The 25859-nt window shown below is 35.4% G+C and overlaps 15 protein-coding genes and 2 pseudogenes across 17 annotated transcripts, besides 4 other annotated features; 11 read left to right on the forward strand and 6 right to left on the reverse strand.

Annotated features, from left to right (window-relative positions):
- Positions 1-9516: part of a mobile genetic element that runs on past the window's edge.
- On the reverse strand, positions 36-299 carry TVAGG3_0502940 (uncharacterized protein; the record flags this gene model as incomplete). The annotated part of the gene is made up of 1 exon (XM_051236709.1): positions 36-299. The coding sequence occupies one exon, from the start codon at positions 297-299 to the stop codon at positions 36-38; it is 264 nt and encodes an 87-aa protein (XP_051094533.1).
- Positions 330-575, forward strand: TVAGG3_0502950 (uncharacterized protein; the record flags this gene model as incomplete). Its single annotated transcript, XM_051236710.1, has 1 exon — positions 330-575. The coding sequence occupies one exon, from the start codon at positions 330-332 to the stop codon at positions 573-575; it is 246 nt and encodes an 81-aa protein (XP_051094534.1).
- Positions 599-1450, reverse strand: TVAGG3_0502960 (DNA/RNA polymerases family; the record flags this gene model as incomplete). The annotated part of the gene is made up of 1 exon (XM_051236711.1): positions 599-1450. One exon carries the CDS (start codon positions 1448-1450, stop codon positions 599-601), a length of 852 nt encoding a protein of 283 aa, XP_051094535.1.
- On the reverse strand, positions 1479-2295 carry TVAGG3_0502970 (annotated as a pseudogene). Its single transcript has one exon. A coding segment is annotated over exon 1 (817 nt).
- On the forward strand, positions 4444-4929 carry TVAGG3_0502980 (uncharacterized protein; the record flags this gene model as incomplete). The annotated part of the gene is made up of 1 exon (XM_051236712.1): positions 4444-4929. The coding sequence occupies one exon, from the start codon at positions 4444-4446 to the stop codon at positions 4927-4929; it is 486 nt and encodes a 161-aa protein (XP_051094536.1).
- TVAGG3_0502990 (serine threonine-protein phosphatase family) lies at positions 7732-7974 on the reverse strand (the record flags this gene model as incomplete). Its single annotated transcript, XM_051236713.1, has 1 exon — positions 7732-7974. The coding sequence occupies one exon, from the start codon at positions 7972-7974 to the stop codon at positions 7732-7734; it is 243 nt and encodes an 80-aa protein (XP_051094537.1).
- Positions 9512-10074: a mobile genetic element.
- A 670-nt stretch (positions 10075-10744) lies between these two features.
- Positions 10745-10859: a mobile genetic element.
- Positions 10860-11021: 162 nt separating this feature from the next.
- Positions 11022-12667, reverse strand: TVAGG3_0503020 (endoplasmic reticulum signal peptide binding; the record flags this gene model as incomplete). Its single annotated transcript, XM_001287949.2, has 1 exon — positions 11117-12649. The coding sequence occupies one exon, from the start codon at positions 12647-12649 to the stop codon at positions 11117-11119; it is 1533 nt and encodes a 510-aa protein (XP_001287950.2).
- Positions 12668-14096: 1429 nt separating this feature from the next.
- TVAGG3_0503030 (uncharacterized protein) lies at positions 14097-14336 on the forward strand (the record flags this gene model as incomplete). The annotated part of the gene is made up of 1 exon (XM_051236714.1): positions 14097-14336. The coding sequence occupies one exon, from the start codon at positions 14097-14099 to the stop codon at positions 14334-14336; it is 240 nt and encodes a 79-aa protein (XP_051094538.1).
- Positions 14337-15899: 1563 nt separating this feature from the next.
- Positions 15900-25859: part of a mobile genetic element that runs on past the window's edge.
- Positions 17289-17925, reverse strand: TVAGG3_0503050 (annotated as a pseudogene). The gene has a single exon. A coding segment is annotated over exon 1 (637 nt).
- TVAGG3_0503060 (uncharacterized protein) lies at positions 18035-18436 on the forward strand (the record flags this gene model as incomplete). The annotated part of the gene is made up of 1 exon (XM_051236715.1): positions 18035-18436. The coding sequence occupies one exon, from the start codon at positions 18035-18037 to the stop codon at positions 18434-18436; it is 402 nt and encodes a 133-aa protein (XP_051094539.1).
- TVAGG3_0503070 (uncharacterized protein) lies at positions 18456-18608 on the forward strand (the record flags this gene model as incomplete). The annotated part of the gene is made up of 1 exon (XM_051236716.1): positions 18456-18608. One exon carries the CDS (start codon positions 18456-18458, stop codon positions 18606-18608), a length of 153 nt encoding a protein of 50 aa, XP_051094540.1.
- On the forward strand, positions 18628-19212 carry TVAGG3_0503080 (phage tail repeat-like family; the record flags this gene model as incomplete). The annotated part of the gene is made up of 1 exon (XM_051236717.1): positions 18628-19212. One exon carries the CDS (start codon positions 18628-18630, stop codon positions 19210-19212), a length of 585 nt encoding a protein of 194 aa, XP_051094541.1.
- TVAGG3_0503090 (DNA/RNA polymerases family) lies at positions 19259-21388 on the forward strand (the record flags this gene model as incomplete). Its single annotated transcript, XM_051236718.1, has 1 exon — positions 19259-21388. The coding sequence occupies one exon, from the start codon at positions 19259-19261 to the stop codon at positions 21386-21388; it is 2130 nt and encodes a 709-aa protein (XP_051094542.1).
- TVAGG3_0503100 (His-Me finger endonucleases family) lies at positions 21428-22012 on the forward strand (the record flags this gene model as incomplete). The annotated part of the gene is made up of 1 exon (XM_051236719.1): positions 21428-22012. The coding sequence occupies one exon, from the start codon at positions 21428-21430 to the stop codon at positions 22010-22012; it is 585 nt and encodes a 194-aa protein (XP_051094543.1).
- On the forward strand, positions 22050-22910 carry TVAGG3_0503110 (uncharacterized protein; the record flags this gene model as incomplete). Its single annotated transcript, XM_051236720.1, has 1 exon — positions 22050-22910. One exon carries the CDS (start codon positions 22050-22052, stop codon positions 22908-22910), a length of 861 nt encoding a protein of 286 aa, XP_051094544.1.
- On the forward strand, positions 23213-23875 carry TVAGG3_0503120 (uncharacterized protein; the record flags this gene model as incomplete). The annotated part of the gene is made up of 1 exon (XM_051236721.1): positions 23213-23875. One exon carries the CDS (start codon positions 23213-23215, stop codon positions 23873-23875), a length of 663 nt encoding a protein of 220 aa, XP_051094545.1.
- On the forward strand, positions 24288-25202 carry TVAGG3_0503130 (organellar and viral DNA polymerase type B; the record flags this gene model as incomplete). Its single annotated transcript, XM_001311691.1, has 1 exon — positions 24288-25202. The coding sequence occupies one exon, from the start codon at positions 24288-24290 to the stop codon at positions 25200-25202; it is 915 nt and encodes a 304-aa protein (XP_001311692.1).

The raw sequence follows: 25859 nt of genomic DNA on the forward strand, positions 1-25859 counted from the left end.
TATTTTAGGGGGAAACCCCGAGTAAATTTAAGTTTTTAGTTGCGTAAGCGGCTTAAATTAAGGATAATTTGGACAAGTAGTTCCTGACCTCTGAATAGGACTCTTTCGTCATCCCAGTTGCGTAGGAGGTCGTCCCAGAGGAGTTGGTAGAATTGCCAATCCAAGGACGATTTGTCCTCCCAGGCATTGAGGATGTACTGCTCGTAGAGTTTCATGACCTCTGCCTTGCACCAGACACCCTCTCCCTTGGAACGTAAGGCTTCTTCGAAGTGCTCGAATGCGATTGGCTGCTTGACCATCCGAAATGACACTTTTTGTCCGTTTGGTCAATGTTCGTGTCTCGTGCCATAGTCGACGAAAATACAGACAAACAGGTTATATATGAGTTTGAGACCAAGAATGGTGTAACTCGACTTGTCCGATTCAAAGACTCCGAGGGCGACCATGAAATTAAACGGAAATTACCTAGGAAGGAATATAAAATGGACTGGTTGCCACCACCTCCACCTCCACCACCTTTACCTGTTCCTCAAGTAAATAAGCCTTTCCCGTTCCCAAGAATTCCCACATTTTAATTCAAATTCGAATAAAAACGTTTTTATTTCATGCAATGTTTTATTTCTGTGCCGTCTTCAAGTATGCCCCAGTACTTACGCTTGGAGAGGACATGAACTTCGGTGAAAATTTTGTCCAATTTGAATTGACCCATCTTCTCACCGACTAAACCCATTTCAATGAGTTTGTTATAGCCTTCTTCGTTCGTCATGAGTGCGTCAATGTTCTCATAGTAAACCACAACTTTGGATTTGACTTCGGAGAAGAATTTGTTGTAGTTGTCAAGGACTGCCTTTGCGAACTGAGGGTAAGACCAATGTTCGACAATAGGTTTTACTGTGGTTACTGAGCCACATTGACCTTCGGTGAACTCGTATTTCAAAACAAAAGGAGAAAACCTTTCAACAAAGTTGTCGACCTTCTCATAATGTTTACTCTTCATCTCTTGAGGTTTTTTAATGGAATATCCCCATGTCGAATTCATAAGCAATTTGAGTGTCATTGCAAGTTTGGGGTTTGAAGCTTTCCTAATATCATACAGTTGTTGTATGACTTTTCCAACTGTATAGTTCCTTCCCGGGAACTCGCCATCTTCGTTTGGAATTCCAGTTGGAATATATTGGACAAACCTCATGTACGCAGCGTTAAGGTCAACATAGTATATCTTTTCGTTTGAGTCGAACTTGTCGCATCCAATCGGTCCAGTTCGTGGAAATTCAAGTGAGTCTCTTATCTTCTGAGAAACTTCTCCTGTTATCTCATAAACATCGTCAAAGCAACCTGTTTCATATAAAACCTTCTGACCTAACTCAGAAGCTCTCCAATACAATTTGACGTCGATTGGATGTCTCAATGGAAGTTTGTTTATAGCATCTTGAAGTTCTTGCAACCTCATTGGAAGTTCTTCTGGTTCAGGTTGGTATCCGAACAATCCAACTCCTTTTGGAGCTGTGTACTTCTTTTGTGCTAGAACTTTGTCTAGAACGACTTTTGTCTTACCAACAATGAAAAGTTTGTTTCGTCTTTTGGTACAAAAGTTTCTGTCAGCTTGTCATCTGGAATTGGTTCCAACAAACCTTTCTCGAAAAGAATGTTAACAGCTCTGACAATGTTGCACTTACCTTTTCCGAACAATGGGTTTGTAAGACTTTCGTTCAACATGAAGTGGTTGTGGACAATTGCAATCTTCAACCATGGTAAATTGAACTCAACAACATAGTCGTCATGTGAAGAACCTTTAGCTGTAGGTATGTTGACTCGGATATTGACATTTGCCAACGGTGCAATTTTTGCCAATTGACCTCTGAGAATGTACCTTGTCTTCACACATGACTCAAGGTACTTCATCTTCTCTTCTGTAACAAGACCAGAGTTCCTGAGACATGTAAGAATGCAAGGTTCATTGACAATTGTTTCAATTGAATTGTAAATTCCATACCTTGTCAAGTCAATGTCAGACTTATTTATGAACGGGAAGTATCCAGCATGTTGTCTGACTGCTTGAGGGTTAGGTTGGTACCATTCGAACTTGACACTTGCAATTCCTTCAATTGCATTTAAGATGTCTGAGTCGGAGTCATACATTTGTTCTCTCTTTGTAGTCTTGAAAGCGTCAAGAAGTTGTGCGGCTGTTGTGACATTGCCATGTGCATAGTAAATGTGACCATCCAAATCTGTTATGGTCAATCTGAGATTGTATCCTTTCTTATTTCCGTCTTGTATGGCAGCAAGTACACCCATGAAGCCTTCTTTGTTCTTTCCTTCGTCAAAGTTTACTGTAAAGGTTCGACCAGATGTAATTTGACTTCTAACTTCACGATACTTTTCATATGCATATCTTGTTCTTTCCATGGGAGCATGTGCGTCTTCACCTTTTCCTTTTTTCCTTCTCAAAGGATGCAATTGTTCGTCATGTTTCCAGTAGAATCTGGCAAAGCCGTCGTGTCCTTCAACTTGAGGTTCACTAACATCGAAAGGCATGTCCATAAGACGTTCTTCTTCTAACCTCTCTAGTCTGTTTGGATAATTTGCACGTGCTGTTTCCAAATCCATTTCGTAGCGAAGACCAGCCAGTTTGTCATAGACTTTTATGGGTCTTCCCTTCCTATATTTAAAATTCTTCGAAATCTCCAACCATATCTTTGCAACTCTGCTTTTATTCTAGCAGACTTTCTATCCATTCTATATGGGGGCATTTTTATAAAAATAAAAAAATGTTTTTTCTTTACTTTACATAACGCCTGCTGCCATAAGTCTTTGGACGCCCAACCCATACCAGCTAATGAAGGTTGACTTGGTTTAGTTTGGAAACTAAACTTTGTTTTGGTTTATCTTCAGTTTTTGGTTTTTCTTCTTCTATCGGTTTTTCGTCACTTTTCGGTTCCTCTGACTTTACTTCACTTGCAGGAACAGTTGTGTCGTCAACATCTTCATAAATATCATATGCCATTTGTTTTTGTTTTCCTTTCAACTTTTGTGTTTGTTGTAAAGTTTAGAATATTTCGACTCTAAGTCAATGAGATGTTCTATAATGAACTGTTGGTCAGTGAAGTAAACTTTTCCATCTGTTGTCTCGAAAGCTCCTTCAGACTTCAATATTTTATTTGTGAGAGTCTGTTTCTTTTTTGAGATACTAGCCGTTCCATTTCTATGAAAAAGTGACTTTTGTAGTTAGGGTTTGTATTTCCAGACCTGGCACTTTCTATTATTGAATTTTTCTCTTCATCTGTAAGTTCTTTGACAGTTTTGACAATGGTTCTGAACTTTTTGTTTGTGGTGTCAAATCTACCGTTTCAACTTCTTCGGTCATTTCATCTCAGTAAAAAATTTAGTTTGGTTTGTTTTCAACTGGTTGTTTAGGTTTTTAAGTCGGTCTAAAACTTCTTGAGGTATAGGAAGAACTTGACAAAACACGTGGTTGTGTAACTGCTGGAAGCCGACAAATCCATCTTGAGCCCATTTGTTCTCAATGTTTGTTCATTTCATCTCAGTAAAAAAATTACATTCCCCACGTTTGAGGCGGTTGCGGTTGGTTGTTGTTTACCCACTGTTGTGCATGGTTATATCCTCTGTTAAAGAATTCTTTCACCTTGGTCCATGTAGTGCCCTGCTTGGTTATAGTAGTCATTGCTTTGTTATAGTAGTTTCCTGCTTGTCTTCCTACATTGTCCATCCATCCTTGAACTTTTCCTCTTGTTTCAGGATTGGAATAGATTTGCTGCATCTCGTGCTACATCCCAACCTTTCTGTACAGTTTGTATAATAGGTTGTGCTTTCTCTTTAAGTATACCTAATGTACTCAAAATCTTCCTTCCAACTCCAAATACACCTCTGGCTATTGTTCCCACTGCGGGCAAAAATCTGGATGCAACTCCTGCTAATGCGCCAAATAAACCCATTTCTTATGGGTTAAAAAATGACGAATCCAAACAAGGACCCCTATGTTTCTAAGGCAACAAAAAAAGCACTCATGATAAAAATCTTTAGTTCAACACCAAATGCTTGGTTTATGGATATCTTGGAAAACATTCCGAGGTATAGAGAAGATGGACCACCATACTGGCTAATATTGTCGGTCAAAACACAAGATACTGTGAAGCCATACCATTACAGTCCAAAAATATTTTAGATGTGAAAACTGCTTTGACAATATTCGTTGACAAATACCATCCAACAAAACTGACATCTGACTGTGAAAGTTCTTTCAAATCAGACGATATTAAAAACTATCTGCGTTCAAAAAATGTAAACCAATATTTCATTGTCGACCAAAACCATTCTGCTCTTGGTGTCATTGACAGTTGTATAAAAATCTTAAGAGACTTAAACCAACCACAAGGTGGTGAAGCAAATGAAATGTCATATGACGACAAATATAGACATTTCTCCATGGCAAAGATGAGACAAGTTTTAAATATTTACAATAACCGTAAACAAAAAGGTTTGGGAAACCACTCCCCCGAAGAAATGAAAAACAACCCTGACTTAGAGAAAGACTATATATTTAATAGTTTAGTCAAAAGAGACAAACAAGAAAGAATGCCAGGCTTCAAACTTAAGAAAGGTGACAAAGTAAAAATAGAAATACCTAAACGCGACCCATATGAAAATACTATTGACTATGACAACAATGGGAACCCGACAGGTACTCACCTTCGTGTTCGTAAAAATAGAAGAAAGTATACAAGAGAATATTATGAAGTTTTAGGCAAACATGGCAAAATGTACAGACTGCAAGCAGAAGATAAAACTACTATTGTCAGACCTCGTTTCAAACTTGTCAAAGTTCAAGGTGGTATACTTTCAAAGACAGTTCCTAACAAATATAAGACAACTCCTGACGAATATGCTAAAGAAGTTGAAAATGACGACTAAGCAATTCTATACCATGCGTAAACTGTCATGTAAGGTGGCATGTAGTCTTTACTTTGTCCCGTTGTTTGTGTATACCCTGAAACGAAATGTGTATGGTTTCCTTCTCCCTGAGTGTCATCCCAGTAACAATTTATAGCAAACTTAACGTCGTCTTTAACATCATATCCTTTACCTTTTGTCATTCCTGACCAATCCCAATATCTATGCCTATGCCAACCTGCTTGAGATGTACTTAAATCTATGTAGTGACTGTGCGCAGGTAAGTTTTCACCTGAAATCGTTTTACTTCCACCTGTTTCCTTTGAAGAGTTTGCACAATACAAAAACCTGTCGACTATTTGTTCCCATGCACCAACACCAAACATTACTTGAGGACCTCTTGCTTCCATAGATGTATAAATAGAACCTACTGGGTTCATTAAATCAAACATATGAGATATTATAGGATTGTCTCTTTTGAACTTAAAATATAGTGCAACTATTTCAGGTTTCTTCTGGTTTGTGTCAGAATATTTTTTATAATATAATCTTATGTTTTCAGGGTAGGTAAAGTCTTGACTATAATATTTATTTCTGTCATCTTCATAATAGTATACTATTCTCGTTTTTTCTATTGCATTATATCTTTTATATCTATAAAAATCTAAATATAATGTTAGCTTTTGTTCATCTACATGTGGTGTTCTAACGTCATCTCCATAGTCATAATAGTATGGTGCTGGAGCTGGGTCAGGTAATGTCATATCTGCCATTTCATAAACTCTTAAATATTTCTTTTGTTCGTCTCCATATATGTTTAAGTAGCAGTTGTTGTCTAATGGAACTTTAACTTGTGTACCATCATTCTTTATATAGCTTACATACATTTCATTGTTATTTTTCGGAATGAGTTTATACCGTGTACCATTTTCTAAGGAATGTACAAACTGCCATCTAAAATATTTGTTTTCTTCATTGACAGAAAAGTCACCAACCATAGTCTCAATATTTTTTGTTCCAACTAAACTTTGGTATATTTCATTGACATATGTTTTATCTGCTTTCTTTTCAAGGCTAACGTTTAAGTCTGTTATTTCAGAAGATGTATGTGTATGTCCAACGGCACTTTTCCTGTTTAAGGTTTCTTGTAAGTTTGTAATATTTGCAATGGTATGTGTATGTCCAACGTCACTTTTCCTGTTTAAGGTTTCTTGTAAGTTTGTAATATTTGCAATGGTATGTGTATGTCCAACGGCACTTTTCCTGTTTAAGGTTTCTTGTAAGTTTGTAATATTTGCAATGGTATGTGTATGTCCAACGTCACTTTTCCTGTTTAAGGTTTCTTGTAAGTTTGTAATATTTGCAATGGTATGTGTATGTCCAACGGCACTTTTCCTGTTTAAGGTTTCTTGTAAGTTTGTAATATTTGCAATGGTATGTGTATGTCCAACGTCACTTTTCCTGTTTAAGGTTTCTTGTAAGTTTGTAATATTTGCAATGGTATGTGTATGAGTCTTTTTAGAATATTCTTTGTCAGCTCTTGTCACTTCACTTGACATTTTATTGTCAACATATGTTTTGTCCGCTAGTTCAGGATGAGTATGTTCTTTTGTTGCATATGTTGCATCTGCTCTGTCATGTTCTTCTTGAACTTTTTCAATGACATACTCTTTGTCAGCTTTGTTGTCAACATCTGCTTTCAAAAGAAGTTCTTTTATAGGTTTCTCGTTTAAAGTTCCTTTTGTTGGATTTACACAGACAGTATGGTTCTTATTGTCTTGAAACAGAAACTCGTCTGTCATTGGGTTTATCGTCAGTTTTAAGTTTCCTTCTTTCAATGACTCAGATATCTTAGAATAGTTTGAAAAGTTTGTTGTGTTCTTATTTAGAGCTTGCAAAATGAGTTGTCGGTTGTGTTTTATTTCTCTCATAGACGCTGTTTCATTTGACATTTTTATTCTAGATAAAATATGCTTTCAATAGAAAAAGAAAATTCTAGAGTTGCTACAACTAAACCATTAGATGAACTTTTTACGAATGTCGGTCAAAAGTTTGAGACAGAGACCGTAAAGCATGAAGGCTATCGTTTTGACTACCCGTTAAGATGGCTAAGAGACCCATCCGTCACAAAAGCTATTGGCTTTCGTAGAATGAAATTCATTTCAGAAGCCATACATGGTTTCCCATTTACGGTCGCTTTTGAAATTCGATACTATAACAAAGAGAAACGTACGTATGAGAAATTTGAACAGGGAAAACTTTTACAAGTTAGTTTGCTTGTAAACTTAGAAACAACTCTTCAAGCTTTTCAAGAAAAAATAAACGATATCTATCTCGAATATGCAAAACAGTACAACATTGACGAAGGAGAGTACCATCTCGATATTTTATATGACAGGAAAAATGCAACTGTTAAAATCGATAGAATAGAAGACCTTGGAGAAGACGTTTATATTTCTACAAAATATAACAACTTGGCATGGTATAGATTTTTTGAGGATGTTAAATCAGCCTGCAGAATATCCAGTACACCCGAACTTTTATGAAGTCGAAAACCCTAATGGAACATATGAAAATGTTTTCGACCCAGATGCTATTATCGTTCATGCTTCATTTTCTGGCGCCCAAAACTCTTTTTTATGCTTGGCAAATGACTTTTACGAAAAACCTACAAAGCTATATGAACCACCGAGTGGAAGTATTTCAGACTTTCAAGTATGGTTTACAACAGATGGAAGAAAGAGAATAGTTCCATTATACCATGCGTTTTACTTAGAACTTAGTCTCATATACAACTACTATCGAACAGTAAAAATATAATTTTTAATACGGTTGAGGTGTTGGATTTGGTTGCCAACTAGACTGTGGTGCAGGTTCAGGCTGTTGTATAACAGGAGCTTGTTCTTCTGGTTCAGGGTCTTTAGGTATAATACCAACGAACTGACCTACTCTTTTACCAATATTTTTGACTCCGTTCCAAATTCCTCTTCCTACGGTTTTTATTCCATTCCATATACCTCTTCCAACATTTCGAAAGAAGTTTCCAATACTACTGAAGAAACCCATTTTACTATATGTAAAAATCTAATGTCCACCTAGTCTCTTACGTTTCCTTCTGAGTTCCATTGCATTCTTTAACTGGAGCTCATACATTCTATTTCTCCTCTGGTAGAAAACATATTCTGGGTCAACTCCTGTGTTCGCGTCATCTGCATAGAGTTGTTTATATCCCACTTCAGGGTTTGTATAAAAACTCTTTCCATCTCATATTTGCATACCATGGTGGCAAACCTAACGCAGCGTCATTTGACATGGCAGTTTGCATTTGTACATCTGTTGGCACTTGACCATAGTTTGCCATTGCAGTTTGTATTCTAACTTCATTTGGAATATTCTCTGGGTTTGGTTGTCCAGGTTGCTGTGCATTCGCTAAGTTCTGTGCGTCCATTTAATATTAGATAAAAATATCTCTTACGAGTACATATACTGGACATTTGCAGGCATTGGTTCATCTTCATATTCTCTATATCTTTCTGCCACGTCAAATAAGTAAATGACACAATGGAAAAAACCTAAAACAAGTAGTCCTATTTCAAACCACATTTACTTACTAATAAAATTTCTTTGTTATGACACTTTCTCCAGTTTATAGGACCTCTCTCATATTCTATCTTGTCATATATAAACTCATAGTCATGTATGTCCTCTAACCATCTCATAACGGTTTCCAAACCACTTTTATCGGATGTAAAGTAAAAGCATGGATGGTTATGTAAAACGTCTAAAGTTTCTAAAGAGTCTCTCAAAGTCCAGTCTACTTGGTATTGAAAATCCCATGTGTTATAGAACGGCGGGTCCACTATAAAGAAAACATTTTCCTTGTCTTTATATTTTTCATACAACTCTGTCCAATAACATCTCACAAACTCTATACCCTCAATATATTTTTCTATGTCCTCTTTGAAAACATTTGTATAGTTAAGATATAAAACTTTTGACATAAGTGTTTCAATGTCATGAACTCTTATAGCACCACTATATAATAGTCTAGAAGATATACTATCCCAGTCAATATACTCTGCTTTTTTCAAAACCTCTCTGACAGTATTTTTCTTATCTAATGGTATACGTTCCATCTTACCTATAGGTATCTTTTCTTTTAACTCTTTCAATATTTTGTTTGTGTCTGGTATATGTTTGAGACGGTTCATATAGTTGTCGAAGTCATTGCATATAATCTTTGAGTCAGGAAATACAGTATGGCACAAATGAGATATATAGAAACTTCCACCGAACAAATCTACAAATGTTAGACCATTCGGTAGTTTCTTAAGTTCTCTCAATAGAATATCTTTACATCTACTCTTATTTCCAAAGAAGGGTAACGGTGGTTTTGTAAAATTCATTTTATATATATATAATAAAAATGTTTTTTCCTGAAAAGTGACAGAAAAGTGACAAAACATGAAAACATATATATTTTGTGAAAAGCTCCTGGAAGACCCGTATATAAAAACCTCATTTTTTACTAAACATCTTCAGGGCTAGAAGGGGCGCAGCCCCTGGAAGCCCCACTACCTTTTTTTTTTTTTTTTTTTTTTTTTTATTATAAAAAAGAAAAAACAAAGCACGTTAAAATTTTTCTTTCTTGATTTTTTACAAAATCTACTTAGAATTATGCAAAATATGACTAAATAATTATAAATTTCAAGTTAAATTTTAATTTTGATAAATAATTTAAATTTCAAAATATCAAGTTCAGTTCGACTATGTATGTAGTAATTCCTCAATAAAGTGCCAAAACCCTATTAAAATATATGAACATTTTCAACATTTTAATGTTTTTATTTAAAAATTTGATGGAATATGAGCTTCAAACAATTATTATGTAAATAAAAATAATTAAATATATGTATTTATTCGTATTACAACCGTAGTAAGTCGATTCTTCCTTTCTTCTACTGAGGTTTGAATTTGATTTCGAATTGTAAAGAGATTCAAAGGGAAAATACTAGCGGATAAAAACTACCTCCATGAAAGGGTCATAATGGACTCAAGTTGTATTTTTTGATATTTTTTGCTTTTCGAGCCTAAATAGGTAGCCAAGATAATGCCTAAAAATAAGGTTCTAAATTCTGAAGTTTACATGATCCTCTCGTGTGCACCCTTAACAATTTTCATTTTTTTCTTTTAACAATTTCGTTTTATTTCCATTTATTGTTAAATGATTTTTAGCATACACCTTTCTTTGTTCATCTTCTAAATACAATTTATTTTTTCTTAGATATAATTCTATTCATTCAATTCGATCGTAATTTTTCAGTACATGATCGTAATTTTCAATTATTGATCGCGATTTTACTTCAGAATTTGTTCGCAATATTGCTTATCAAAATTATATCTCTATTCTCTCATTTCTGTTTAGTCAATATCATTACACTCCTATTGTCTAATAACATGCTATTAATTTTCTTAAAATTAAAAAAAATATCAACTTTTAAAAACAGAAACTTAACATCCTTAGGTCAATGGATTTTGATGTGAGATACATTTAATCTGTTTTTCTTTTTTTATTTTAAATAATTGAATATTTATAGTTGTTATGGGTCTTACATCATGTAAAACGAATTTTCTTAAAGTAAATTTACTTTTTCTTCAATCTTTCTTACATATTTATTAAAAAAAAATTATCCAAAAAAAGATGTTTTAGAATGAAAAAAATAGAAAAATCTTCATTTATAGTCTTTCTTGAATGTATACGTTTTGATTTTTTTCTTTTTTAAAAAATTCAATTTCTAGAAAAATCGAGAAAAAATCATTTTCTTCTATTTTTTTAGGACGCCATACCCATTGAAATCTCCTCTCAGGACGCCATAAACTATTCAATTATGGTGTAAACTTCTCAAAAATTGAATAGTTTACATCAGGACGCCTTAGGACGCCAACCCTTTACGCGCCCAATTATATTATATCAAATTTAATTTTTTTGCCTAAAGAATTGTTGCAAGTATATACATCCACGCTAAAGATCATTAGACTTTATTTATTTCACTCTGACAAAAAGCTTCATGACAGGCTTGTTTATTATTTACCGTCGTGAAATGTGCAATAATCTTTAATTCAATTTTGAAGCCCAAACAAATTATTCCCCAAATAATATTATCTGTATAAGTAACATAGAGTCAAAAAAAAAAGTTAAAATATTTTTTTACCAGAACTTAAGCTTAGACACGAGACCTTTCTTCTTAAGCTTACCCTCTAGAGAAGGATACTGTAAGTAGTCACCTGCAAGATCGAAGATCATTGGCTTTGGAGTGACGACCTTTGCCTTCGGAGGAACAGTGACGAGTGTATCGCATGGGGAGTAGCTCTTCTGGTCCTCGAGGAATGGTCTCTGTACTGAATTCGACTGATCTTTCTTAAGACCGTTGATTGCGGCAACGGCTTCGATACGAGCGACACGTATTTTATGGAGGATTCTCTCTGCCCAGCCCTTGAGTGTTGGTGGATCTTCGATTGACTCGTTTGTGATCAAATCAAGTGCTTTAGTAGCATGATTCTGAGCGCGCTGTAACATAGTGATGGTCTCCGAGCCGGACTTAGCCTCGCCAATGTAGTAGCATTTGATGGCGTGCCAAAGATATTCGTATGACTCGATAGTGACGTCGCCTTCGAATTGTGGACGTAATTCGACAACTCTTGTGAATGTACGGCCAGCAAATTCAGCGCGTTCGGCTGCTGTATTGAATGTATTGATGAGAGCGTGAGATCTTTCGAGAGTAGCAACGAAACTGTTCCAGCGGAGGAAGAGATCGAGACGTGCGAGGTCATCGTTTGTATTTTGTGCGGAGAGAGTATGAATAACTTGGCGGGCACCATGGGATTCTGCGATAAGACGATCGAAGATTGTAACACGGATTTCTTCGTTGGAGATTTCGGATTGTGAGTCTTTGATCAAGTCGAGGATACTGGCCAATTTCGTCTTGAGGCCTTCGTGGTTGATCGGGATTGTCCAGTTACGCCATTTGACTTCGCTGACCTTGCGTGTAGACGACATTGCGTTGATGCTGACGATGCTCTTGACTTTCTCCTTGATTTCGGCAGAGGCTGTGATGTTTTCGGAATCGCCAAGATTGTAACGGCAGAAGACAAGAAGTGGCTCAATATCTTCCGTAATATCATGGCAGTGGTTGGCAAGATTCGAATCGCCTGTACTTTGGCCGAGTTCTTTGAATGTGGCTGAAACTTCAATGAACTTCTTGAGAGCTTCGGACCAATGACCAAGCTCAAGAGCAAGTGTGGCTTGAGCGTAATTGTAAAAAGCGGTAACCTCAAGCTGTGTTGTTTCAGTGCCGAACGTCTTTGCTGCTTCATTTGCACGGTTCCACCAGACAAGTGATTTACGAAGTCTGCGAAGAGCGTGCTGGCGGCGTTGGCCGGCTGTGGCGCTGCCTTTAAGATCACGGTATCTGGCCCAAGCACCATCTGCTTGTAAAACAAGTAATTCGATATGTTGTGGGTTTTGATATCTGTCTGGTGTTAAATCAAAATCTTTTCCACCCTTGATTCCTAATTTAGAACGAATTTTTGCGCATCTACGATTGCAATATTGAGAATAGCGGAGGAATTGATTATCTGGAACACCGTATGTTCTCTGCTTGCCACGAATTAAGTTTGTGACTTGGAGTTCTGAGCGAACTATTTCAACTGGTGCTGCTGGAGCTGGATTTTCTTCACTCATTTTTTTAGCCAGACAAATTGGCAGAAATGCAGATTAAAAAAAAGCGAAATAAAAAAAAAAAAAAAAAAAAAAAAAAAAGGGAGTGGGGCTTCCAGGCACTTCGTGCCTTCTAGCCCTGAAGATGTTTAGTATAAATGAAGTTCTTATATACGGGTCTTCCAGGAGCTTTTCACAAATTATATATGTTTTCATGTTTTGTCAAGACTTCTTCGTAAAATCAGACAAAAATAATGTTTAGGGTAGAAGGTTAGATATAACCTCTTTTCTAACCTCTTTTCTACCCTCTTGAATTTTCAAGACTTCTTCGTACATGTTTTGTCACTTTTCTGTCACTTTTCAGGAAAAAACATTTTTATTGTATATAAAATGAATTTTACAAAACCACCGTTACCCTTCTTTGGAAATAAGAGTAGATGTAAAGATATTCTATTGAGAGAACTTAAGAAACTACCGAATGGTCTAACATTTGTAGACTTGTTCGGTGGAAGTTTCTATATATCTCATTTGTGCCATACAATATTTCCTGACTCAAAGATTATATGCAATGACTTCGACAACTATATGAACCGTCTCAAACATATACCAGACACAAACAAAATATTGAAAGAGTTAAAAGAAAAGATACCTATAGGTAAGATGGAACGTATACCATTAGATAAGAAAAATACTGTCAGAGAGGTTTTGAAAAAGGCAGAGTATATTGACTGGGATAGTATATCTGCTAGACTATTATATAGTGGTGCTATAAGAGTTCATGACATTGAAACACTTATGTCAAAAGTTTTATATCTTAACTATACAAATGTTTTCAAAGAGAACATAGAAAAATATATTGAGGGTATAGAGTTTGTGAGATGTCATTGGACAGAGTTGTATGAAAAATATAAAGACAAGGAAAATGTTTTCTTTATAGTGGACCCGCCGTTCTATAACACATGGGATTTTCAATACCAAGTAGACTGGACTTTGAGAGACTCTTTAGAAACTTTAGACGTTTTACATAACCATCCATGCTTTTACTTTACATCCGATAAAAGTGGTTTGGAAAGTGTCATGAGATGGTTAGAGGACATACATGACTATGAGTTTAGATACGATAAGATAGAATATGAGAGAGGTCCTATAAACTGGAGAAAGTGTCACAACAAAGAAATTTTATTGGTAAGTAAATGTGGTTTGAAATAGGACTACTTGTTTTAGGTTTTTTCCATTGTGTCATTTACTTATTTGACGTGGCAGAAAGGTACAGAGAATATGAAGATGAACCAATACCAGCAAATGTTCAGCATATGTACTCGTAAGAGATATTTTTATCTAATATTAAATGGACGCACAGAACTTAGCGAATGCACAGCAACCTGGACAACCAAACCCAGAGAATATTCCAAATGAAGTTAGAATACAAACTGCAATGGCAAACTATGGTCAAGTGCCAACAGATGTACAAATGCAAACTGCCATGTCAAATGACGCTGCGTTAGGCTTACCACCATGGTATGCAAATATGAGATGGAAAGAGTTTTATACAAACCCTGAAGTGGGATATAAACAACTCTATGCAGATGACGCGAACACAGGAGTTGACCCAGAATATGTTTTCTACCAGAGGAGAAACAGAATGTATGAGCTCCAGTTAAAGAATGCTATGGAACTCAACAGGAAACGTAAGAGACTAGGCGGACATTAGATTTTTACATATAGTAAAATGGGTTTCTTCAGTAAGATAGGAAACTTCTTTCGAAATGTTGGAAGAGGTATATGGAATGGAATAAAAACCGTAGGAAGAGGAATTTGGAACGGTGTCAAAAATATTGGTAAAAGAGTAGGTCAGTTCGTTGGTATTATACCCAAAGACCCTGAACCAGAAGAGCAAGCTCCTGTTATACAACAGCCTGAACCTGCACCACAGTCTAGTTGGCAACCAAATCCAACACCTCAACCGTATTAAAAAATTATATTTTATCGTTCGATAGTAGTTGTATATGAAACTAAGTTCTAAGTAAAACGCATGGTATAATGGAATTATTCTTTTTCTTCCATCTGTAGTAAACCATACTTGAAAGTCTGAAATACTTCCACTTGGTGGTTCGTATAACTTTGTAGGTTTTTCGTAAAAGTCATTTGCCAAGCATAAGAAAGAGTTTTGGGCGCCAGAAAATGAAGCATGAACAATAATAGCAGCTGGGTCGAAAACATCTTTAAATAAATATGGTTCATCTCTTGCATATCGACTGTAAATATTTGCTAAAGGAAGTTCGACTTTCTGATTTAACATTCTTTGCAAATAATACCATGACATTGCAGTGAATTCTGTAATTTATTGTTCGTCTTTCTTTGGATTGTCTTCGTAGATTTGAAATGACACTTGTGAATTTTGTTTGTCATATACAATTCTCACATAAAGTGTGCTCTCGGTATTTGCATATTCATCAGCATATTTTGCATAACATGAATTTATTTTATCTTCTATATTTTTTAACGCAGTCTGTAGAGAAGATGAAAGGTCAACTTGTATTAGCTCAATTTCTTCCCACATTTTTCGTTTCCCTTCAGATATATAATCTATATGAAACCTTACAATAAATGGAAAACTTTTATCTTCTACAGACACAAATTTTATTCTTCGAAAGCCAATAGCTTTTGTGACAGATGGGTCTCTTAGCCATCTTAATGGGTAGTCAAAACGATAGCCTTCATGCTTTACGGTCTCTGTCTCAAACTTTTGACCGACATTAGTAAAAAGTTCATCTAATGGTTTAGTTGTAGCAACTCTTGAATTTTCTTTTTCTATTGGAAGCATATTTTATCTAGAATAAAAATGTCGAAAGATATTGCTTCCATGAGAGAAATACAACACAACCGACAACTCATTATGCAAGCCCTAAATAAGAACACAACAAACTTTTCAAACTATTCTAAGATATCTGAGTCATTGAAAGAAGGAAACTTAAAACTGACATTAAACCCAATGACAGATGAGTTTCTGTTTCAAGACAATAAGAACCATACTGTCTGTATAAATCCAACAAAAGGAACTTTAAACGAGAAACCTATAAATGAACTTCTTTTGAAAACAGATGTTGACAACAAAGCTGACAAAGAATATGTAGACGATGCAATAGCAAAAGAAGAAGAAAGAGCTAACAATGCTTATGCAACAAAAGAACATACTCATCCTGAACTAGCAGACAAAACATATGTTGACAATAAAATGTCAAGTGAAGTGACAAGAGCTGAAAACGAATATTCTAAAAAGACTCATACACATTCTATATCTGATATTACAAACTTACAAGAAACCTTAAACAGGAAAAGTGCCGTTGGACATACACATACATCTTCTGAAATAACAGACTTAAACGTTAGCCTTGAAAAGAAAGCAGATAAAACATATGTCAATGAAATATACCAAAGTTTAGTTGGAACAAAAAATATTGAGACTATGGTTGGTGACTTTTCTGTCAATGAAGAAAATAAATATTTTAGATGGCAGTTGGTACACTCCTTAAAAAATGGTATACGGTATAAACTCATTCCGAAAAATAACAATGAAATGTATGTAAGCTATAAAAAGAATGATGGTACACAAGTTAAAGTTCCATTAGACAACAACTGCTACTTAAACTTATATGGAGACGAACAAAAGAAATATTTAAGAGTTTATGAAATGGCAGATATGACATTGCCTGACCCATCTCCAGTACCACATTATTATGACTATGGTGTTGACGCACGTGTAGACCCAAAAAAGCAAACATTATATTTAGAATATTATAGATATAAAAGATATAATGCAATAGAAAAAACGAGAATAGTATACTATTATGAAGATGACAGAAATAAATATTATAGTCAAGATTTTACCCACCCTGAAAACATAAGATTATATTATAAAAAATATTCTGACACAAACCAGAAGAAACCTGAAATAGTTGCACTATATTTTAAGTTCAAAAGAGACAATCCTATAATATCTCATATGTTTGATTTAATGAACCCAGTAGGTTCTATTTATACATCTATGGAAGCAAGAGGTCCTCAAGTAATGTTTGGTGTTGGTGCATGGGAACAAATAGTCGACAGGTTTTTGTATTGTGCAAACTCTTCAAAGGAAACAGGTGGAAGTAAAACGATTTCAGGTGAAAATTTACCTGCACACAGTCACTACATAGATTTAAGTACATCTCAAGCAGGTTGGCATAAGCATAAATTTTGGATTGGCACGCCTTGAAAAAAGGTAAAGGATATGATGTTAAAGACGACGTTCAGTTTGCTATAAATTGTTACTGGAGTGACACTCAGGGAGATGGAAACCATACACATCGCGTTTCAGGATATACGCAAACAACGGGACAAAGTAAAGAATACATGCCACCTTACATGACAGTTTACGCATGGTATAGAATTGCTTAGTCGTCATTTTCAACTTCTTTAGCATATTCGTCAGCAGTTGTCTTATATTTGTTAGGAACTGTCTTTGAAAGTATACCACCTTGAACTTTGACAAGTTTGAAACGAGGTCTGACAATAGTAGTTTTATCTTCTGCTTGCAGTCTGTACATTTTGCCATGTTTGCCTAAAACTTCATAATATTCTCTTGTATACTTTCTTCTATTTTTACGAACACGAATGCGAGTACCTGTCGAGTTCCCATTGTTGTCATAGTCAATAGTATTTTCATATGGGTCGCGTTTAGGTATTTCTATTTTTACTTTGTCACCTTTCTGAAGTTTGAAGCCTGGCATTCTTTCTTGTTTGTCTCTTTTGACTAAACTATTAAATATATAGTCTTTCTCTAAGTCAGGGTTGTTTTTCATTTCTTCAGGGGAATGGTTTCCCAAACCTTTTTGTTTACGGCTATTGTAAATATTTAAAACTTGTCTCATCTTTGCCATGGAGAAGTGTTCTGTACTTGTCGTCATATGACATTTCATCTACCTCACCACCTTGTGGTTGGTTTAAGTCTCTTAAGATTTTTATACAACTGTCAATGACACCAAGAGCAGAATGGTTTTGGTCGACAATGAAATATTGGTTTACATTTTTTGAACGCAGATAGTTTTTAATATCGTCTGATTTGAAAGAACTTTCACAGTCAGATGTCAGTTTTGTTGGATGGTATTTGTCAACGAATATTGTCAAAGCAGTTTTCACATCTAAAATATTTTTGGACCATAATGGTATGGCTTCACAGTATCTTGTTTTTGACCGACAAATATTAGCCAGTATGGTGGTCCATCTTCTCTATACCTCGGAATGTTTTCCAAGATATCCATAAACCAAGCATTTGGTGTTGAACTAAAGATTTTTACCATGAGTGCTTTCTTTGTTGCCTTAGAACATAGGGGTCCTTGTTTGGATTCGTCATTTTTTAACCCATAAGAAATGGGTTTATTTGGCGCATTAGCAGGAGTTGCATCCAGATTTTTGCCCGCAGTGGGAACAATAGCCAGAGGTGCATTTGGAATTGGAAGGAAGATTTTGAGTACATTAGGTATACTGAAAGAGAAAGCACAACCTATTATACAAACCGTACAGAAAGGTTGGGAGGTAGCACGAGATGCAGCAAATCTTATTCCAAATCCTGAAACAAGAGGAAAAGTTCAAGGATGGATGGACAATGTAGGAAGACAAGCAGGAAACTACTATAACAAAGCAAATGACTACTATAACCAAGCAGGGCACTACATGGACCAAGGTGAAAGATTCTTTAACAGAGGATATAACCATGCACAACAGTGGGTAAACAATAACCAACCTCAACCACCTCAAACGTGGGGAATGTAAAGTTTTTTACTGAGATGAAATGAACAATACAGCATTGAGACAAATGGGTTCAAGATGGATTTGTCGGCTTCCAGCAGTTACACAACGTGTTTGTCAAGTTCTTCCTATACCTCAGGAAGTTTTAGACCGACTTAAAAAACCTAAACAACCAGTTGAAAACAAACCAAACTAAAATTTTTTACTGAGATGAAATGACCGAAGAAGTTGAAACGGTGGATCTCACCCCACAAACAAAAAGTTCAGAACCATTGTCAAAACCTGTCAAAGAACTTACAGATGAAGAGAAAAATTCAATAATAGAAAGTGCCAGGTCTGGAAATACAAACCCTAACTATAAAGTCACTTTTCATAGAAATGGAACGGCTAGTATCTCAAAAAAGAAACAGACTCTCACAAATAAAATATTGAAGTCTGAAGGAGCTTTCGAGACAACAGATGGAAAAGTTTACTTCACCGACCAACAGTTCATTATAGAACATCTCATTGACTTAGAGTCGAAATATTCTAAACTTTACAACAAACACAAAAAGTTGAAAGGAAAACAAAAACAAATGGCATATGATATTTATGAAGATGTTGACAACACAACTAAACCTGCAAGTGAGGTAAGGTCAGATGAACCGAAAAGTGACGAAAAACCGATAGAAGAAGGGGAGCCAAAAACTGAAGGGGAGCCAAGACCAAAGTTTAGTCTCCAGACTAAACCAAGTCAACCTTCATTAGCTGGTATGGGTTGGCGTCAAAGACTTATGGCAGCAGGCGGTTATGTTAAGTAAAGAAAAAAAATATTTTTTTATTTTTATAAAAATGCCCCCATATAGAATGGATAGAAAGTCTGCTAGAATAAAAGCAGAGTTGCAAAGATATGGTTGGAGAGTTTCAAAGAAGTTTAAATATAGGAAGGGAAAGCCAATAAAAGTCTATGACAAACTGGCTGGTCTGACCTATGAGATGGACTTGGAAACAGCGCGCGCCAATTATCCAAACAGACTGGAGAGGTTAGAAGAAGAACGTCTTATGAACATGCCTTTCAATGTTACTGAGCCACAAGTTGAAGGACACGACGGCTTTGCCAGATTCTACTGGAAACATGACGAACAATTGCATCCTTTGAGAAGGAAAAAAGGAAGAGGTGAAGACGCACATGCTCCCATGGAAAGAACAAGATATGCATATGAAAAGTATCGTGAAGTTAGAAGTCAAATTACATCTGGTCGAACCTTTACAGTAAACTTTGACGAAGGAAAGAACAAAGAAGGCTTCATGGGTGTACTTGCTGCCATACAAGACGGAAATAAGAAAGGATACAATCTCAGACTAACCATAACAGATCTGAACGGTCATATTTACTATGCAAATGGCAATGAACAAACAGCTGCAAAACTTCTTGACGCTTTCAAGACTACAAAGAGAGAACAAATGTTTGACTCCGACTCAGACATCTTAAATGCAATTGAAGGAATTGCAAGTGTCAAGTTCGAATGGCATGAACCTAACCCTCAAGCAGTCAGACAACATGCTGGATACTTCCCGTTCATAAATAAGTCTGACATTGACTTGACAAGGTATGGAATTTACAATTCAATTGAAACAATTGTCAATGAACCTTGCATTCTTACATGTCTCAGGAACTCTGGTCTTGTTACAGAAGAGAAGATGAAGTATCTTGAGTCATGTGTGAAGACAAGGTATATTCTCAGAGGTCAATTGGCAAAAATTGCACCGTTGGCAAATGTCAATATCCGAGTCAACATACCTACAGCTAAAGGTTCTTCACATGACGACTATGTTGTTGACTTCAAATTGCCATGGTTGAAGATTGCACTCATCCACAACCACTTCATGTTGAACGAAAGTCTTATGTTCGGAAAAGGCAAGTGCAACATTGTCAGAGCTGTAAACATTCTTTTCGAGAAAGGTTTGTTGGAACCAATTCCAGATGACAAGCTGACAGAAACTTTTGTACCAAAAGACGAAACAAACTTTTCATTGTTGGTAAGACCAAAAGTTGTTCCAGACAAAGTTCTAGTACAAAAGAAGTACACAATTCCAAAAGGAGTTGGATTGTTCGGATACCAACCTGAACCAGAAGAACTTCCAATGAGGTTGCAAGAACTTCAAGATGCTATAAACAAACTTCCATTGAGACATCCAATTGACGTCAAATTGTATTGGAGAGCTTCTGAGTTAGGTCAGAAGGTTTTATATGAAACAGGTTGCTTCGACGATGTTTATGAGATAACAGGGGAGGTATCGCAGAAGATAAGAGACTCACTTGAATTTCCACAAACTGGACCAATTGGTTGCGACAAGTTCGACTCAGATGAAAAGATATACTATGTCGACCTTAACGCTGCATACATGAGGTTCGTCCAATATATCCCGACTGGAATTCCAAACGAAGATGGTGAGTTCCCGGGAAGGAACTATACAGTTGGAAAAGTCATACAACAACTGTATGATATTAGGAAAGCTTCAAACCCCAAACTTGCAATGACACTCAAATTGCTTATGAATTCGACATGGGGATATTCCATTAAGAAACCTCAAGAGATGAAGAGTAAACATTATGAGAAGGTCGACAACTTTGTTGAAAGGTTTTCTCCTTTTGTTTTGAAGTACGAATTCACTCAAGGTCAAAGTGGCTTAGTAACCACATTAAAACCTATTGTCGAACATTGGTCTTACCCTCAGTTCGCAAAGGCAGTCCTTGACAACTACAACAAATTCTTCTCCGAAGTCAAATCCAAAGTCAAGGTTTACTATGAGAACATCGACGCACTCATGACGAACGAAGAAGGCTATAACAAACTCATTGAAATGGGAATGGTCGGTGAAAAGATGGGTCAATTCAAATTGGACAAAATTTTCACCGAAGTTCATGTCCTCTCCAAGCGTAAGTACTGGGGTGTTAAAGAAGACGGCACAGAAATAAAACATTGCATGAAATAAAAAATTTTTTTAAAAAAATATTTTTTTATTTTATTTGAAATGTACGCTGAGTTTGTTGGAGAAGACCGTTGGGAAACTTGTTTGTTAGATGAGAAATATGAAATTCACTGTTGTGAGTCATTTGAAGTCAGAAAAAAAGAGACAAAAAGAGTTTTAAGCGAATGGGAGGGGAATAAAGGATATGCTCTTATGAAGATGGGTGGGAAACGCTATCTTAAACATATTGTCATTGCAACTCATTTTATACCGAACCCTAACAATCTACCCTTTGTAGACCATATAAACCGTATAAGAAACGACAATAGACTTGAAAACTTACGTTGGGTCACTTGTTCTGAAAACAATAAGAACAAGGGTAGATTTAGAGATATTGTATTCGAATTTGTCGACGAACTAGAAGATGAAACAATTGAAATTACAGACTATGGCAAGCATACGTTTGAGTTTTACTACTATAGCGAAGAACAGGACTCTTTCTACCTTTATACCGGCGTAAACTATAGAAAATTACAAGTATATTTTACTAAGGATGGCTGTGCTCATGTAAACGCTAGAGATACAGATGGAAAACACGTTCATATATTTCTCAACAAATTCAAGAAGCTATATGGCATACCATTTTAAAACGTTTTTTAAAACAATATATTTTTACATATATTAAATGCTTCAGGTTGAAAAACAAAGAACAAAAGTAGTAGATACAAAACCGTTAGACTATATCTTTACAAATGCTGGTAGGACAATATCAGATGAAGAAATTTCATCCCGAGTATACAGGTTTGACTATCCAATTCGTTGGCTTCAAAGTCCTTCAGATGCAAAGGCAATAGGATTTAGAAGAGTTTTGTTTTCAAAAAGAACTAACGCATTTATGTTCGCAGTATATTTTCATGGGCAATATAAAGGTCCTAATGGTCTAATAGACAAATTTGACGAAATGAGAATCTTTACAATTCGTTCAGACGAAAGTCTTGAGAAAACTCTAAATGACTTTCAAACTCAAATAAACAAATACTACTGGGAATTTCAAGAAAAATACGACTCTTTACTAAATGGAACATACTATCTAAAACTAGAATACAACAAGATGAATTCCACCGTTTCATTTCAAAGGATTGAAATTAACCCTCCAAGAAGTACAGAGTTTTTATTTTGGGAAGTAGACAAACGTTCTTGGGCACAATTTCTTCGGTTACTAAACCAGAACGAACCATTGCCACCTGACGGTCCGTTTAAATTTATACGTCCACCAGCAGATTTGACAGTTTATAGAAACGTGTTTGACCCTCAAAATGTTATGTGTCATGCAAGTTTCAGTTCAAGCAACAATAGTTTTCTATGTATCGGTAAGGACTTTTATGACTTTGCTTCTAAATTCTACGAACCACCTAGTAACAGTTTCTCTGACTTTCAAGTTTGGTTCACAACAAACGGTGTGCAACATATTATTCCATTGTACTATGACTTTTATCTCGAATTGTCTTTCATATACAACTACGGAAAAGTGCTGAAAAAGTATTGAAAAATATATTTTAGGGTAGATGGGTATATCTAACCTCTTTTCTACCCTCTTTTCTACCCTCTTGAATTTTCATGAATTTCATACAGAAAATGCTTGTTTTGAGGTCGAGCCACTTTTGGCTCCACCGTATTCTTTCAACCAAAACTCATGAATTCAGCAAAAATAATGTTTAGGGTAGATGGGTATATCTAACCTCATTTCTAACCTCTTTTCTACCCTCTTGAATTTTCATGAATTTTCCCGAAATAAAAAATAAAACTAACTTTATTTTTTTATTTTTTATTTTGTATGTAAGGACAGATATGTCAGTCGAAGCAAAAACGTTCACGAACAAATATAATGGCGAAACATTCACAAAAGGCACTTATAACGGTATTGAAGTCTTACGTAGAGACAAGGATGGTTATATAAATGCAACAAATATGTGTCAGCAGTTTAGGAAAGACTTTAGAAAGTTGTTGGAAAATAAGTCCTGGGAAGAGTATTATAAGTCATTTTGTGAAGAATATACCAACCGGAAGAATTTCGACGGTTGCTTTTTATACAAAATTCATGCAGGAATTCCGGATGAAATCAAACAGGTTAGAGGAACGTATGTAGACCCAAGACTTCTAAACTATATAGCAATGTGGGCTTCTCCAAAATATTGTATAGCAGTTGGAAAAATTATGGACTCCATAGACAAGAAAGTTCATGAGAAATTAGATGAAGAAGAACTTGAAGATACAGTAGAGAATGCTAAACCTTTGTTCGAAGAAGAAGTTAGAAAAATGTGCGAAAAACAAATAGAACATGAACGTGAGATATGTTATGGTTATAGAGATTCTCCATACGAACTAGACCAATGGGAACAAGAAGATTTAAAGAGAGAATTTAGAGAATATGAACTCGCCAAGATAGCATTAGAAGCTGCAGAAAAGAAGTTAAAAGTTTGGGGTCGTTTTGTACAAAAATATTGTGAGTAAATGAACCATTTATTTTTATTGAATTCAGCACAAAATAATGTTTAGGGTAGATGGGTATATCTAACCTCTTTTCTACCCTCTTTTCTACCCTCTTGAATTTTCATGAATTTCATCGTAAATGTTTTGTCGAAACTTCTTCATCGTAAATGTTTTGTCGAAACTTCTTCATCGTAAATGTTTTGTCGAAACTTCTTCTTCGTAAATGTTTTGTCAAAACTTCTTCGTAAATGTTTTGTCAAGACTTCATCGTAATGAGCGTAAATGACCCAAAAATAATGTTTAGGGTAGATGGGTATATCTAACCTCTTTTCTACCCTCTTTTCTACCCTCTTGAATTTTCATGAATTTTCCCGAAATAAAAAATAAAGTTAGTTTTTTTTAAAAAAATATTTTTTATTTTTATTGTAAGAACATGTTAGCAACAACAGCACCAAACTCGTTAGTCATGAACCCAACTTCAATGTTAGTAGAGATGAAAAGCTTCATTCCTTCTTCATATACTTTCGAAACAGAAATCCAGAAGATAAAGCAAGAACTTCTCCAAGGAGATTTAGATTGCACTGCAAAAGATGAAACAGATGAAGAATATCTTTATGAAATGCAGGATATTATTGACCATTTACCTAAACTTCCTGAAATCCAACAACAAAAGCTTACTATTCCAGAATTCGATGAAATAGAAGTCAAAGCAACTGACTCAGTAGAAATAAAGAAGTTCATACGAAAGGTTAACTATGAGTTTCTTGGATTTCATTGCAACCACAAAGTCATGGACAAAGATTGCGATATGGTATATAAGAACATCTCTGACATATACAAATCTGGGGAGTTTAAGACCTACGACAACTTTGTTTCGTTAGTTGCTGAATGTGTATGGCAGATAAGAGATAAAGATAGAAGAGGTAAGATATGGAATGAACAGATAAAACCCGCAACTTTTGAGTTAAAGAGAGCAATTGACGCCTTGGTTGTTTTAGCAGGTAAGGTTTCAGAATATAACGCAAAAATGAACCCACAATGTTCTAAATGTAAAGCAGCAATGAGGAAATATAACTACTCCGTCAAAGAGATAGAACGTATGCGAAACGACTATGCTGACTTAAAGAGGGAGGCAGAGAAACCAGCAGAAGATAAAATGGACATGTTGACATTTCTAAACAAAAACTATCCAACAGCTGACGATTTCCTTCTTTCAGATGTCAAGAAGAAATATAAAGAAACCTTCGGCATTGTTAAAACATTTGATATATTAACTGAAGAAATAGAAGCTACGAAATTGTTTAGAATTTCACGAATTCACAATGTTTACCATGTAAAACGCTTATAAAATAACTGGGGTAGAAAAGAGGGTAGATATCAGGTTAGATATACCCATCTACCCTAAACATTATTTTTGGGTCATTTACGCTCATTACGAAGAAGAAGTTTTGACAAAACATATACGATGAAATCATGACAAAACATTTACGAAGAAGTCTTGACAAAACATATACGATGAAATCATGACAAAACATATACGATGAAATCATGACAAAACATATACGATGAAATCATGACAAAACATATACGATGAAATCATGACAAAACATATACGATGAAATCATGACAAAACATTAATATATAAAATTCATGAAAATTCAAGAGGGTAGAAAAGAGGGTAGAAATGAGGTTAGAAAACAGGTTAGATATACCCATCTACCCTAAATTATATTTTTGGGTCATTTACGCTCATTACGAAGAAGTCTTGACAAAACATTTACGAAGAAGTCATGACAAAACATTTACGAAGAAGTCATGACAAAACATTTACGAAGAAGTCTTGACAAAACATTTACGAAGAAGTCTTGACAAAACATTAATATATAAAATTCATGAAAATTCAAGAGGGTAGAAAAGAGGGTAGAAATGAGGTTAGAAAACAGGTTAGATATACCCATCTACCCTAAACATTATTTTTGGGTCATTTACGCTCATTACGAAGAAG

The sequence above is a fragment of the Trichomonas vaginalis genome, chromosome II (genome assembly GCF_026262505.1).
Source record: "Trichomonas vaginalis G3 chromosome II, whole genome shotgun sequence".
In the NCBI taxonomy this organism is placed as follows: Eukaryota; Parabasalia; order Trichomonadida; family Trichomonadidae; genus Trichomonas; species Trichomonas vaginalis.